The sequence below is a fragment of the Bombus pascuorum genome, chromosome 7, assembly GCF_905332965.1.
Source record: "Bombus pascuorum chromosome 7, iyBomPasc1.1, whole genome shotgun sequence".
Classification (NCBI taxonomy): domain Eukaryota; kingdom Metazoa; phylum Arthropoda; class Insecta; order Hymenoptera; family Apidae; genus Bombus; species Bombus pascuorum.
This window is the reverse complement of record NC_083494.1, coordinates 11,958,186-11,974,842: the sequence shown is the minus strand read 5'-3', so window position 1 is coordinate 11,974,842 and position 16,657 is coordinate 11,958,186. Positions and strand designations below refer to the sequence as shown.

The window sequence follows — 16,657 nt, the reverse complement described above, 5'->3', positions numbered from 1 at the left end:
GATATAGTTTATCCGAGGCGCGAGCGAATTTCATTCTCGACGCTCCTGTTAAAACATGCATCTCTCTCGCGCTCGCATCGACGTGGAAGTCACTGCACCCACGTAATCAACGTGCACACACCTACGTCTCGTTGTACGGGTTTCTGACTAGCGGATTGACTAGCCGCTGCCATGTAACGAGGTGAACGTTTGTACGCGCCACCTTCGATCTTGGTTTCAATCAAATCAGCTGACCACCGGGAATGGCGTGAACTGACTCGACGTTTCGCCGCGTATTATCGAGCTATAGCTTGAATATCCTCGGAACGTTTCTTTAACAAGCATGATACCGAGCAAAGGAATTCGACCAAGTACAATTTGCTAGACGAATGGTACGCCGATCATAAAGGATGCAGTGTCTTTCTACGAGTAGATATTAATTAGTGCGCGGCATAAATGTCGTATGTGTGAAATTTTCTTTCTAAACTAATGGACGGGAGATGTTAGGAGTAATATTTTTACGTAACTCGAGTCTTGCCGGCTCCAGCAGGTTAAGAAAGGTGTTCACTCATCAAATGGTACGTACTCGGTTATGTATCTTCGCGCGTAATCCGAGATTAACCGAGGCAGAAAGCGTCTGGCTCGTCGTATTATCTCGTGCACCGTGTAACGTAAAATGACATTTTTCCTCTTCGCGACTTTTCGACTCCTCTTGACAAGGCTATGCGCACGGCAGACACACGGTTACGCAAGGAGAACGGACAACTGGTTCGTTAAAACAATTGTCTTCGCAACAACCTTCTACCTGTTATCGACCCATCTCAATGACCGATCGTTGATCTCGCGAAACAATTAGGACCGTGTCTCCATCGGTGAGACGGAACAGAGATGGTCCCACCCTTGAATTTCTAGAGTCATCGTGATTTCGTAACCAAATCATCGACGATGCGCGTATCTTCTTGCTGCGCGATTTCTTTTTTTTTTTTTCCTGTTGCGTGGCTTTCTCCCGCGTGCAAGCTCCTCAGAAACGTGCTATAAATCAGACGTAAACCAAGTTTTGCGTTTGTAGACGCAATTTAAGACATCGTTTCCACGGGAAAGGAAAGCGCGCATCATCATTACTAAACATCATCGTCGGACGAAAATTGCGCAAATCTTACGTAAATTTTCAATGACGTTCCATCTAGCTGACCCAATGCTATCCCTCTACTCGATTTATATGTTTTCTTTGTGCAAGCCGGCATTTTCCAAATGAACAGATCAGATCATGCGAATTCTATGGCGTTCACTCTTCTAGGTAAAATATTTAGAACGATGCAACGATTAACGTAAGCACGTTCTTTTTTGTTCTCTCTATCTCATAGACTTGGTTCTCTGTGAAATCTTGGTGCTCGCGAACCTTCATGTATTTACCCGTATCTTGGTATTTGTATTAATAATGAAAAGTAACGCAGCGTTAGGCGGCGGTACGAGATTGGACTCCTGGTTGAGCAATCAAACGCTGAATCGTTTCCAGGAGCCCGTTCGTCGAGCGATTAAACAGCGCGTGCAGGCGAGGACGACACAAAAGGCTTCGTCGTGATGCAACCGAATCGTGATGGAGAGCGTGATCGTGCGTTGAAAAATAGATCAAAGTCACGCGAGCGTGGATCGTGCAGGCTTCCACCCGTTGCCAAATCGGTGACGACCTTCGAACCATTTACAGCGAGAAACAAAAGCTTCGGAACGATAACCGCGCGTAACCGGTCGATCGACGTGCATCCACTTTCGTTTGCGCGTTACGATTCTGTCAACACCACGCCTGAAGTTCATTATCATATTGTTATCGACGCGCGTCACTGGCGCCCCTTAATGCAGGTGCTCCTTAATTGGATCGGCGAGAACTATTACGTCGCGTTACGAAATCACGACAATGTGACTGGAAATAAAATCGCCGAGTCGTTCTCGGGAATTAGAGCGTCTCCGATATTCGACGAAGAACTTATCGAATTGTCAACTTCCGCTTTCTCGAGGTGACGCCAATGAGAAAGCGTTGCGAACGTGACACGCGTTTTTTGAATTTCGAGAGAACGTGGCATGATGCGATCGTGATCCGTCGACCGAAGGAGAAAAGAATAAGATACTCTCGATATCCAAACTGCGAGGTGTCGGCTTTGAACAGAGGGTTGTCCGAACGCAGAACGCGCGAAGTCAGGCGATACGTTCGTGCCGAAGGTCCGGTGCAGCGATTTCACTTTCACGAGAGCAAGACGTCGTGTCCGGGGTCAGAAGAAACAGAATTCGGCGACAATCGCCAATTGGAATCGCGTTTGCGATCCAGAGAAAGGCTGGATACGCGTCCCAAGGCTGCTGGAATACCTACACAGGCGTTACCCGTTTCTTCTTGTCCGACTCGAACGCCTCGTGTACGTTCACTCACGGAACTGAAGACATTGCCGCGGTCGATCGTTGCGATACGCGTACGTTGGCGAAATCATCGTTTCATTTGCCATTGTTTTGAACTTGTTCGACGTTGGACCATCTCTGTTGCCACGGGATTGCGCGAATATCCCGTGACTTAAAATTTGTCCTGCGCGAGACATCCTCACGTCCAATTCTCGCAACCATATGGTAATGAGCAGCGATGTCTACGCGGGGTTCTTCATTAAGATAACGATATGATTGTTCTTGATTTTAATAAGCGTGTCAAGATCTGCATCGATGCCTAAAAATTTCCTAACCGACGGAGTAAGTTGATGAAATTTTCGCGATGCAACGTTCCCAGGAGCGAAGGCGAACGACTGACCTTTCGTTCTCGATACTCCTTTCCTCTTGACTTACCAACTAAACGCGAACCAAGAGTTAGCAGTGGAAAAATCACTCGCAGAGGGTGTTGCGATAGATCGCTGTCAAGATACGACATGCCTTCGAGATAATGTGGATAATTAGATGACAATTAGGATCGATAGCTCGGTGTGTTGATTAAATCCTGGGTTCGTGGGTCGATCTCATGGTGTAATATATCGAGGTTATTTCTGCTCTTAATAGACTCCTGCTTCGTGCAATTCGCCTCTTACGTCCCGGCTATATATCCGTTTGTAACGTTGGTGCGCAAGAAATAGCGGCCCCCCGGCCGAACGAAAAGGGATCGCTAATGCACTTCACGGTAAATGACCGCAAATTCAGATGGAATTGCCCGACTCGTCGATTTTTCGCGCGACTAGTTCCCTTGGCTAATAGTCTCGCTAACGATCAGCAAATTATGATTTATAGCCTGCCCATCGGCATACGTTCGATCGACTTTCCGATAGAATATTAGCTACGCGTTCGAACGTCGTTTCGCGCGATTCTTCAGCGGATCTACTCTTTGTGCCTGTAGCAGCGTAAATCCTTGCTGGTAGGGGTTTCATCGACCTGAAAACGAGTTCCAAGGTTGTACAGATGCAAGAGGCGTTGTTACCTAGACGTGAACTCTGAGACGTGAACGCCGCACACACGCGTTCACCCATGAATCCAGGAGAGATATCGCGCTTAAATACATAAGCATCCGGTATACGATCGGCTGCGATCGCAAGGTATACGTACGCTTATGTACGTAAATATGCGTATGTCTGTGTTAAATTATCACGCCGACTCTTGTTACGTGTTCATACAGCATGATCTAGCTAGGATCAGCTCGAGAGACGGTAAAGCAACCACCGATCACGTACGAAAGATTACACCGCTTGTTAAGTTAAGAACAAAAGCCAAAAAATTGATGACGCGAATTATATATGTTCCTATATGTAACGACGATACAAAAAGCGAGCTTCTCGTTGGCGGGCGATTTCTCAGGTGTTAACAGCGGCAGGTAATGGATCAGGAAAGAAACACGATATTCTCGCTTTCCATCGATCGTTCGGGGACAAAAAGGAATATCGTAATTGTGGTTTACGAGTTCGCATCGTAGGGACTTGGGTTCCGTTGAGCAGAACTAAAAAACAACAGCCGGACTTTCCTGGGGAGAACTGGTAACTCGTTTGTGCGTGCTATACACATATTTCTCGATCGCGTACGCGTCATGATTTTTATCGTTTTTACGCGTTTCCACGGTCGTATATCTCGACAGGGGTCGATTTGCGAGGTGGCATCGACGCGAAACGAGTTGTACGATGCACAAAAGCAACAGGTCGAACGTCGAGACGATAGGCGGTCAGCGTGCGTCAGTATGTTCGTATTTGCCTCGATATGCAGGCTCTCGACACCGAGATACGTCCCTTCGATAGCGTTCTACGTCGAACGAGAGAGGGTCAGCCGAAGGCTTTCCAGACGCGAGAAATCCACCCGTAGATATATCGTTGACATGCTCCACGTTTTGCCTTATACGTTCGCGAGTGATCTGCACGAGTTTTGCTGCGTTGCGACACATTTCTCGCGAAACCCGTCCTTCCACCGCTGACTCCCGATATGCAAAGGTAAATCGTGACCTGTCCCGTTGGTTTCTTTTCAGACCAAAATATTTCCAGACGTCCGTCCGTCCGTCGTAACGTCGCTGTCCGAACGTGACGCCTGCGGTTCGCCTGAATTTCAATAAGAGAGTCAACCAGCCAGCGATCGAACTCCCTTTCGATCTCATTAGCGCACTGGATAAGCGCAGCAATGCCGAGAAACGTACGGTTCACCAACAAAAAATACCGCGCACTCGCGGAGCCGCACTCTAACGCGTATATTCTGCAATATAACTTTCTCCGTGAACGAGCTACTTGCTTGCTGCCAATTCGGCACACCGATTACGTTCTGTTCCGCTATGCCGTCCATACAGTTCGCGCGGAAACATTTTCCTTGCGATCTCGTTAGATCATGAAAGTTATGTCACACGAAGCGTTCGATACAGACGCGGATTCATGGGAGATTCCGCTCACCATCGAAGAAAAAGATTTATACTGGAAAGATACGTGCGATAACGCGTGCGCATAATCGTAATTACTTTCTCCGTTGGCCAGGTAAATCTCAACCGGAAGGATCTCGATCGCGTTATAAAGGTCGATGCTATTCATCGCGAAATGGAAATCGCTAACTCGCCGTCTCTCTTGCGATTTCCTAGTTTCGATCTTATTATTCCGTTACACTATGATCGAACGTCACCGCTCGTGACAGGAAATTTAACCGAGAATATGGCAAACGCTCATCATGATAGGCAATCGCGTTATGCGAACATTCGAATATTAAAAGTGGCGGTGTCACGGCGAGCACAAAGGAATTCGATCTTTTATTGGGAATGAAAAAAATTGGAAAAGAACACCAATGCGGGTGCGTGCGACGTCGAGAAGCCGAGTTAATCCGCCTTTCTACGAGTGGAAGGTCTGTCGTGCGTTCTAACACGCGCGCCGGTTACGTGCCACGCGTGTTTCTTAATACTGTATACGGTTACCGTCAGATTTCCGTGGGAGTGTGCAGAATCAGTCCCACGGATCGATCAAGGTTTTACGTTACCGATCGCGGCCACTCGAGAAAGGAGCAACCGTCCTTCTCTTTCTCTAGTTTCGTGCCTTTTTGCTGTCACCTTTATCATGCCTATTGTCCACCAATAGCTTCTGATAAGATCTACTCGCTCGCCGAGGTCTTTCAAACCTCATGTTTCTTTTGTTTTTCGTAAGTAATTTGCGCAACTTTCGTGGGTAGCTGTCAAAGGGGTTATACGTTCCATGGCGCGCAGACTTTTATAAAATTTCTAAAAAATGGAAATTCTGTTCATACAGAAATCACTGTAGCGATTTTAAATGAAGATAGATAAAGACAGAGAAGTCGATGGTAGAGACGGCGAATCTATTTAAAATAATCGATAATAGCTCGTAACTAACATAGAATGTGAATATAAAGTGGCGCTTGGATGTTTCTGTTACTTTAAATTCCACGATGAAATCTCGGCGACTCCCGAAGGCGGATCTTCGTGGCTCGAACCTTTCGCAAAAACGTCTCAGAAAATGTATGCCACTTACATCTGTTACGTCCGATCTTGTTTTTGTCGAATTACAGCCAGTGTAAGAAAAAAAGGACAATCGAGGGAGAAAAGGACAAGGTTACGTTCGTTGTGAGGCGATCTAGAAGCGAAAGAATCGAGATCTTATCTGCACGTTGCTCAATCTAAAAATTGTTGCCCGAGGGTGGCCGGAAACCAGAGCAGGTTTCGTAAACGAAGGTCAAATATTCGAGCAGCTATTTTTTTTCTGTCGTTCGTTTAAATGTTTGATTTATCGAGGCCGTCAACGTCGGCAAAAATTTGCATAGGCAGCGAAAGGTAGGAGGTCTGCTTTTGAAGGTCCTACGTTCATTTTTTTACGTCTCGTCGAGCGACTGCATTTTAAGCAAGATAAACAGAGGTTCTTTGAACTAAAAAGTTTCTATTCCACCAAAAATCCCGGTATTCTCAGCGGATCCTGTCGCCGAAAAAAAAAGCAGTAAGTTAGTCCAAAGTAGCACAACAATACCATCATAATGCCCGGTTTGTAAATTTGAAAGGCATTTTTTTGCATACTGGACACATAAATCGTCTCGCGACATAATTTCCTTCGATCGCTATCGGATTATTCAAATCGCTTTTGTCGTCGAATTGATATGTATTTGCATCGTAAATTAATGAGACGCAAAAAGTGAAATATTTATCATTGACAGACTGCGAGATATGGTACGATCGAAAGATTTGCCAGCGATAACGCGTGCGACTCTTGCCAAGAACGAACGAACAATTATAAGATTCGAAGGTGTACGCGCAACGGAATCGATTAATGAGATGCAGCAGAATGCACGAGCGCGTTATCAGGCCGGAACATTCTCAAGAACTACGAAGGAAATCGGCAAGGACGCTTCGAACTCCGGGTTCAAGATATTTTTAGGTGGTTCAGAAATCTCAGAACGCGGACACGTATGCTGCCCTTTCTCTTTCAGCTGGTTACGAGGACTTTGAGGGAAAGGACAAGACGTCGACCTTGAAGTGCAGACTACATTACTTTTTTTCTCATCGTCATAATGAAAATAGTGCGAAAGAAAGATGGTGCATGGTATTAAAACTTGGAAAGAAACGCGCGACGTCTGAACGAACGGGTGACGGCATTCACGGAGGACCAGCCTCTCCGATTCCAAGTTCTACGTCAGTTTTGCGTGGATTCCAAAATAGTAGGTATGCGTGGAAAGTGAAACGTGCCGCGCGGCGATACACATACCTTGGATTCCGTCGAACTCAGCGAAAGGGTGACGCAGAAGCTGTTTTTAAAAATTTATAGCGGCGCCAACCGAACGATCGGAATGTAAATCGTCCCACATCGAAATAAACAAAAAATTTAACGAGTTGTCGTTATTTTCTACAATGCCACAAAAACAAGTTACCACGATCGGGCGACGATCTTTAATTTCCGCTAAAAAGAAAAATCTGACACGAAGAAACGAAGAAGGAAAAGAACGCGGCTGTGTACACGGTTTAAACGCAATCACTCGACTACACGGTCGAATATCTTGGTTGAGAATCGCGCTGAATTCTTTTTCATGAATTCCTTAATTAATTAGACCATGCAAGCGAGCGCTAGCCCGATGATCACACGCTGTCTACGCTGCGCCGCAATGAAACTTTGTCTACACGATGAAAGTAATCCCACAAACGAACTGCCGTCTATGCGGAACGATTGCATTCCGTTTTTTACCAACTCGTCCGTTAGGCTGCTCGTGCTTGTTTGGTTTTACTTGTAAATCTTTACTCCGTAATACTTGTGCGATAGGAATACTTGAACGAATAGCGTATCGTCACTGGGTGAACAAGAAATTCTCAACGACTGTGTTCCTTCCTGGATTTTCAGTTCAATTTACAATCTTTCTGCTATCTGTGCTTTCCACCGATCTTCTTCCCTTTGATGCTACTTCGCACAAACGATAATTTAAAATAAACAATTCGTTCTCGAGCAAGAATAATACTAAAAGTTTGCATGATTATTTTGGGCATTCTCTTCAATTTTACTTGTAAATTACCGCTTATGTAATAGGACATCGAATGGCTGTGGGTGATTATTGGTTCTTTACGTGTAACGTGAATCGATTACACGGTGTGCTAATAATTGCAGAGGCCAGCGAGGAAGAGTTAAACCACAAGATCGCGACTGCGTTTCCTATGTGTTCGCGTCGAGTGATTACTCGATTGCATAACTTTATTAATACGAACTATTCGCAATCTTCCATTATTAGCGAATTTGTTAACCACAGAAATTCTATCTCAAACAAACTAGAGAGTAAGACGTCTCGAAGATATGAGAACAGCCACCATTACTACTATTATTGTATTTATCGACGTAAGATTATAAATTATTTGTAGAAAGAAGAAAACGTAATAAACAAGTAGTTATGAAATATCGAAGACAGCCAAACGGTACGCGGCCGCTTTCTTTCTCTCTCTAAAGTGTCAGTGAAAAACTGATACCGGATATTGACGACCTACATAGAGAAGTAGCTTCTTGGTTTTGCGAACAAGCCCTGAAAAAAACTTGACCGAATTGTTACAACACTCTACCATTAGCATTGTTATTAGAAACAAGTAAAAACAAAAAAAAAAAAAACAGGTAATCACAATTTTGCTTGGAAAAGTTGCTCGTGTGAAGCGTCTGCTGCGTAATCAAGCATCTATCACGCTGTTTTCGCTATCGTTGACGACGCAAGCGCACGCTCGCGCGAATGCACGTGCGAAAGTCCCGTGAGTAATAGGATTTCGCTGACTCCCCAAGCCTTTGGAATCGGTGTTGTTCCTCGCTTCGGACACCAACGACAGAGTGAAACTTCCTTTCTCGGTTATTTTCTGTACACGTGTCGCGCACTTCGTTTGCATTAATCGAAGTTTCCAACACACCAGACGACTATTGTTTCACCTAATTTGACAACTATACCGCGACTCGATTTCGTCAAAAATTATTCATAGAAGTTGCGGAAGAAGGAAGATTGACGCAACGCTGGGTCTTGTGACAAGCAATTAATTTTCATGAGCAAGTTGGTCGGTGTAATTGCGCTAATGGTGCGGCCTCTGTAATTGCATAAGAATTTCAACCACGAAACGTGGAATATTTAATTGTTAGCAAGCTATCTGTCTAGATTTGGTCGCCTCGGATCGCGGACATTCGCACCAGTGAAAAGGCAAAGAGATACGGAGCGAGGATACCGTTCGAGTTGTCGAAGGAGAAGGTGAAACCTCGTTTCTCGATGTACCGTGGCTTTTCGAGGGCACGGGACGTAAGTGCGAGTGTACGCGATGTGTCTGTCCTTAATACCCGTTTCATTTTCATGAAGGAGATGCACGCGTACATAGATTCAACGTAAATTGGGTGACCGTGCAAGCGACGTACGTATATAGAACTTAAATGCGTAAAAGATACGAGAATGTTGGATAAAAACGGTCGTGCTCGAAACTGGATAAACATTTCAAACACAGAGCATAGAACATCTTCGATAAACGTAAGATCACGATAAATGCTCGCTCTTTTAGAACAACGATTTTACCAAGACGTATACGTTCGCCGTTTGCAACTGAAAGGTTAAACAACGCCCGATTGAAAAACAATAGAAAAATAACGGTGCATGAAATCGCACGTCAATATCTCGTAAGACTAATAGAGCAGACACATTACGCCACTCTGGTCGATTTCGAGATAACATCGAGAGTATGTCGTTCCATCGAACAGGATCTCATTTACGACGTAGGTAGACGATTGTCCGGTATTAAATCATATTGGACAAGCTTCGACATCCCTGACGACGTACGAATGCGTGGGCGTTTCTTTGCGACGTGAAAAATGCTTGACCTACGACACCAACCATCCTCGACAATTCTCTTACTGATTCAACTTCGACTTCGAGCAGTAAATCGGTGCAAGTTTAACGAGCTACGCACAAATCCTAACTATCTTATTTATTGCGAGTCTTTGTCGAATCTCTTACTGCGGCTGATAGACGACGTAAGCGAAAGTTTCGTCTCCTAGATTGGGAACGACTTTCAGAAGTTTCACAGATAGACTATACAGAAGGCGAATATTTAATCAATCAATCGTTAATGCGATCAAACACGCGATTCTTGAAGCTCGATCGAGGCTAGCCTTATTCGGAGGAATCGACGAGTAGGGGAAATAGCACAATGACGCGATGACGAAGGATCTTGGATGTTTGACATTTGATAATCGGTGATGCCGTCGCGATAGGTATGGACGAGCAAAGACTCTACAAAGGTGAGTACTTTGATTTCGGTCGTCGGATAATTTAAACTCAAGTTCAAGCTAAATTAACATCTTCGTTATACACACGAATGAACGATAAAAGTGGTTATTTCGAGTATCATAATTTCGAGTGTAATGATCCTGGTTATTTGCGAATCCAAATATGGATCCTGGTTCATCGATCGATCGTTCGGAGCTCTTAAAAGCGATAGCTGGCTCTACACGTATTATTATGGTTCTCGGCTAACCATTTCCTCTACGTATTGTTGCGAATGTTTTACGACGCGAACACAGACGTTACCGCTGCGTTCGTAATAGGTAACAAGGTGTGTTAATACTATCTGGTGCTCTTAAATTCAAGAACTTAAGAACGTGCTTTGTACTTATGTTCGTTTACATAATTCGGCGAGATTTACGGTAAAAAATGTCGGTAAATAGAAGTCAGGAGGAATTGACACAAGCGAGGGTCGCTTATAGCAGTCTGTCATGATCGTTGAAACTCGTTGTTGTTGTTGCAGAGATGGCTACGAAACCAGTCGGCGGTCCAAGGATAATGGCGGCTGAGGAGTCGAGGAACTGATATCGGTGCATTGGCCACGGTAAATTCTCTTGGTAATTGGCGAGCAGCGAGAGCTACAGCGAAGACATCGATGGATAATGCGGCGCGGAGAACGTAATAGGCAACACGGCGCGGTTCATGGCATAACCTATGTACGCCGTGGTAAATTCTCTCGGTAATTGCGAACAAGAGGCAGAGGGTGTGGGTGCTGATGGAATCCCGAGGGAAGGATAATGGCCGGAGAACGTTTCGCCGCGACACAAAGCGGCGAGTTTGCTGGTACTCGACCGGACAGATCCGTTCTCCGCGTATGCTAACAAACGGAATTACAAGCCTGCGATATTACGATACCGAATACCCTCGAGGAATACTTTGTCCGATGTGGAATTCTATCCTCGCTAAACTTCGCCCTCCCTGGTGTAATACCGTGAAAAACATCGAAACGTACGAGTATAATAACCGCGACACGGCGGTCGTCGATGAGAGTGAGAAGCAATTTCATGTGAAATCGATGGATAAGTCGCGAGCCGCCGTTCATGCCAGTACTGATACGCGATTTATATTATATTCCTAAACATACCATAAACACAGGACGCTATGATTGGCCGTATAACGAACGACAAGCATCACAAGCGAATTCCTGTAATAATTGCGAGGCAGAAGTGCAGTGCGGGTGCACTTGGAATCCCGGAGAAAGGATAATAGCCGTGGAACGTGTCCAGTCACGGTTTGTATCGTATTCCTTGAATATTGGACGAGCACGTACTACTCGAGCTATCGGTTTTAATACGCCGCGCGAACATAATTTAACCATCCGACTGTCGACGGATAAAATATCGTCGACTGGCTTACACGAACGCTTGTAATCCCGCCTTTTAAAGGAACAGTACCGGCGAATTAAAGTCGCGAATACCTCTGCGATCCGGTTAAAAGGGGGATTCTGTTGGCGAAACGATTTGTTCCCCGCGACATTCGTTGTATCAGCAAAATCGTCTCCTTCCTCGGAAAATATTGTAATAATTCGAACAATCGTTTGGTAAAAAAACGCGATGGGTGATCTGGTTAGTGTCAGAGAGAAACAACTCCAATTTCCGATAATTGGAACGATCACCGAGCAGGTTTCTCTTTTACTCGGTATGCTACAACCCGAAAGTCATAGGAATTTTAGCGAAATAATTTGCATTGCAGAAAAAGATCATTGTTTTCGATTGGCAAAAATTACTTGTGAAAATTTGAATCAAAATTTTCAAATGTTTAAACCTTCGAGGAGATCGACTGCAGATCTAGCACAAGGCGCATAAATAACTCGAAGCTGTAATCGTGAACAAAGAAACGATCACGACCTCCTATCCCAAACGATAATGGAAAAGCTAGGGAACCGTGAGGTAATTCATACTCTTTTTTACAAGAGTACCGACTCGAGAGGTTTCCTCAAGCCGCACCCTGCGCCACCCAAACGTAATCTCGGTAATATTTCTAACCGAGCCCTTGACGCCGAGGTTGAGATTGGGGGCGGATAAATTACGGGGCGTAAACTGCATCCTGACAGTAAATTACTCGATAGCGGTAGACGATACCGTGGAACGTGGCGCCTACGCGTGAAACTACATCTACTTCCATAATCCTAGGACCCTTGATCCGCAGGATTCCTGCGAGAATGTTACGAGGATACCATCGCGATTCTTATCTTTTGTCCGATAAATTTCCTTTTTTCTCGCGGTTCTGAGAAATCTAAACTTCGATCGACCGAGAAACACGATAATTTAATTGCCTGAATAATATTATTTTCTTAATTTCTACGCATAGGACGGAATCTATTCCAATTTGTCCGTGACTGAAAGAGCGAGAACAAATCGCAGAGAGATTGAATAAATTTGAATACTCGTAGCAGCAGGCACGTGGCTGCGCTCAGCTGTTTTCATGGATAACATCTTCGTCATCCCGTGTAGCGGTGTATTTCTAGCGAGAAAAAAATATTGAAACCATCGTCGAAGGTCGGATTCCAGTGAATCTCTGCATTCTATTAACGTGTTATCGCCGCTGTATCTTCGGGAAGTTACGATAAAGGTCCACTGGCGAATGGCGCCATTCAGCGACGTATAATCGTTATACTCTCTCCTGCTGTTGCAACAAAATGATTCAATCGTACGTTAAATGTCGCCGATGCTAATATATTTTGTCAACTTTTCGACAGCTTTTTAAGTAGCTCGTAAGAAATGCGTCAAGTCGTAAGCTAAGGCTTCGTAGAGTTCCCTAGAGTGAACGTAGCTGAATCGAACGTCACTGCTATAATTTTTACAAAAGCATCGATTTCCCAACCGGTATAATTATATATCGCTCGCGGTATCAAAGTTCACAGGCGGCTAGAACCAACGGCGGATGTACGTTAGAGCGTGCGCGTTCCTTGTTAACCGATGGGAATAGATTTCTGATTCTATCCACAGTCGCGGCGGGCGTCTCTTGTGCTAAGAGAGCACCGCCAGCAAACGATTTCGCAAATGGATCGTTTCCACGGCGAGCCCATCAACCGTGTTACCGAAATCTACCACGGTATTGTTAATATTCTCTTTTGTCTAAGTCATCTTTGAATCGAGTCGTTTCCTTCATTTAATAATTGAGATTAATAAATCGAATCTCTTCTGATACGATCATCACGGTTCACTGAGGCACGATCAATCGCCAGTTTTGCAATAAATTTGTTAGAGATCGTTTGTTGTCGATCGATTCGCGTTCACTCGAGAATCGACAGGATTCACGTTCCACCCAAGCTTTCGTTTCCCTTGCGAGAACGTAAGAAAATGATTTCGTTGTGAATAGAAGATTTGTTACGGCAAGTAATTTTTGGCAATCGGCAAACAGCGTTGTTACTCGTTACTCGATTACAAGCGGTTTCTGTTGATTGTCCGTTTCAGCGATCGACGGGGAGAAACTCTTGCAATCGAGGTGCTGGTAGGTGGATTTCGCATGCGAAACAACCGTTTTGCGAAATCCTGTTACGGTGGCCGCAGACTTCAACGGAGGCGCCTAGGTGAATCGACGAAAATTAACAACCGCGAAATTGGATTGAATTTGTTAGTACCGAATTACGGCGAAATATCTCAAACAATCAAAATGGAAATCTGAGAGTTGTCCTAAATAATTCTTAGTCAACTTGATATGCAAGATCAAAAAATTGGATGAAAGAAGAAAGTATAAAGAAATCCCATTTGGAAACTAAAATCATATTTCCTTAAGAAAATGTTAAGAATATTTAAAAATTACGAATTACGGCGAAATATCTCAAACAATCAAAATGGAAATCTGCGAGTTGTCCTAAATAATTCTTAGTCAACTTGATATGCAAGATCAAAAAATTGGATGAAAGAAGAAAGTATAAAGAAATCTCATTTGGAAACTAAAATGATATTTCCTTAAGAAAATGTTAAGAATATTTAAAAATTGCGAATTACGGCGAAATATCTCAAACAATCAAAATGGAAATCTGCGAGTTGTCCTAAATAATTCTTAGTCAACTTGATATGCAAGATCAAAAAATTGGATGAAAAAAGAAAGTATAAAGAAATCCCATTTGGAAACTAAAATGATATTTCCTTAAGAAAATGTTAAGAATATTTAAAAATTACGGATTACGGCGAAATATCTCAAACAATCAAAATGGAAATCTGCGAGTTGTCCTAAATAATTCTTAGTCAACTTGATATGCAAGATCAAAAAATTGGATGGAAGAAGAAAGTATAAAGAAATCCCATTTGGAAACTAAAATGATATTTCCTTAAGAAAATGTTAAGAATATTTAAAAAGGTATCGAGTATTCTCGGCATCTCTCGATAAGAACCGCTAACGAGTAGCAGATTTTTCTCAAAGCAGTCCAAGCGAATTAAACCAAACTGGCTATTCGAGGAAGCGTTTTAGAACGTGTCACCGTATTTGGGGTTCGATCGAGAAGGGAACCGCCGTGAACGTCGGGAGAGAAAAAAGGATCATGCGCACCCTTGGGGCACGCCCTCAGGGATCAAAAGCATTTTGCTTGATTTCCGCGTGTACCAGTTATTCAACGATCTAAACATTACGTAAACTGACATTTTCGTGGCTGACTTAAACCAGTCAAAGAGTGTGCCAATCGGTATGTCACCAACTCGGACAGAGTTACTAACAGAATTAATCTTTTTGGAAACTTTCTACACAGCGTTGTCACTGAATAACGAATATTTTATTTCGTAGTGGAAATATTAAATAAAGAAACAAGTATACTTTAGAAATAAAGTTTGAATATCATAATTCTATAAAAAAGAAAATGGAGAATTCATATTTTTGTATTTGTTTTCAAGTTCTCTAGTAAATCTTTTCTAATATTTTTATTCTAAATTTTTTTCGAAACCCATTCCGAAACTAGTAAAATATCACTTGTGCATTATGTAACGTAAGCCGTAAGCTATTCAAGATATTTAAATACAAGTTTGTGTCGCGTCGCCGTTCACCACTTCGTCTACGATCGGTTTTCCTCTTCGACCTTCGAGAGTGATTTAAAGACGCCGGCGCGAAATACGTTTCGCGCGAATCGAATTTCTGTATGAACGATAGTGTGAGCATTACTTAGAGACGCGCGAAAAAATTGAGCACCGCAGTTCAAAACAAACAAAAAGGAACGGTAAAAACAGCGCACTTGTACAAATAGTGATGTAATAAACCAAGAAATACCAATTAAGCATTCAATACAAAGTAAAAATTAAAATCCAGAGAACGATAACTGAAATTCACTATATCGACGCACAAAAATAAAGAGAAAATAAAATTTAAAGATAATGTTAAAAAATTGTGCAATACTCACCCACTCTTGATACGACCACCAGTAGGAGCAACACGCTGCTCACGATGATCATTTTCGTGTTCTTCTGTCTCATCCTAACCGCTCGACGAATTCACGCAGGAAACAAATTTCCAAATCGATAACGACAATGTTGTTGCTTGCTACTCGAACGTCGAAGGATTCGCGCACATATGCGTAAAAATGGTCGCAAGGCGTATACGAAAATGAAAACTAAGTTAACCGGTGAAACGGTGATATCGCGCGAAACGACCGACTCCGCGCCGACGTTGTTGCCGCGGTGGTTTCCTTTCGTTTTTCGTTGTTTACGTTTTTACCGAGCTTGATCCCGATCGAACGAACACTGGCTGTCTCCAGGTGCGTTCTTCTTGCTCAAGAAGTCGGTAAAAATTCAACGGGAAAAAGGGAAGGAAGGAGGCAACGAGGAGCCGGAGCAGCAGCTTCAATAGTAGCGCCGTTCAAAGCCGTGAGAGCTCCATCGACGTCGCAAAACATATGCTACGGTCACGAAGAGAGAAAGGTGACTGGGTATACGCAAGGCGTGCTCAATACCTCCTGTCTTCTTGGCATAGTCACCTTTCTAGCAAAGCAGCAACAAAGAAGGGAGTGTTGGTACTATATCGCGTGGCCACCACCATTCTCGCGCTCGCGATCACCAAACGACCGATGGTGGTGGTTACGGCGGTGGTGGTACCGATACACCGATCAGCCGCCTTCCACCACCAAATCCGCCTTCCTTCGATCAGATTTTTCTGTTCTTCGTATCGGTAACCCTGAAACCATTCTCGGCTTACGTGACCGGCCAACGAGAGAAAAGTTTGACGTTGATCTCGGCGCTCTTTCTCCTGCAAGCGAAATGCCGAGGGTTAATTTCGGTTCTTTGCGAAGATACGGCTATACAGTCGCGTGAAATATTCCTACCTTTCCTCGTGTCTTCCAGGATTCTTTAATGCTGTATTATATTTCGGAAGAAATGTTGCGCAGTCGAGTCGGGGGATTCATGGGGAAGAAATATGGTTCTTTCATGGACGTAAATCTCTAATAAAGAAACAAGCAATGCTATAGAATGAATTACAAATAAAAATGTGAGAAAGTAAA

The 16,657-nt window shown here is 43.8% G+C and overlaps 1 protein-coding gene and 1 long non-coding RNA gene across 2 annotated transcripts in view; one reads left to right on the top strand and one right to left on the bottom strand.

Moving 5' to 3' along the window:
• LOC132908791 (uncharacterized) overlaps positions 1-16,622 on the bottom strand; it is a 41,815-nt gene extending 25,193 nt beyond the window's left edge. The window contains exon 1 of the mRNA XM_060963129.1: positions 15,563-16,622. Within this exon, the coding sequence (XP_060819112.1) occupies positions 15,563-15,635 (73 nt within the window). The 5' untranslated portion in view covers positions 15,636-16,622. The remainder of the gene's footprint in view (positions 1-15,562) is intronic.
• LOC132908794 (uncharacterized) lies at positions 445-14,982 on the top strand. The gene is made up of 2 exons (XR_009658418.1): positions 445-557; positions 10,694-14,982. It is a non-coding gene; the product is annotated as an uncharacterized LOC132908794 (long non-coding RNA).
• Positions 16,623-16,657: the final 35 nt, after the last annotated feature.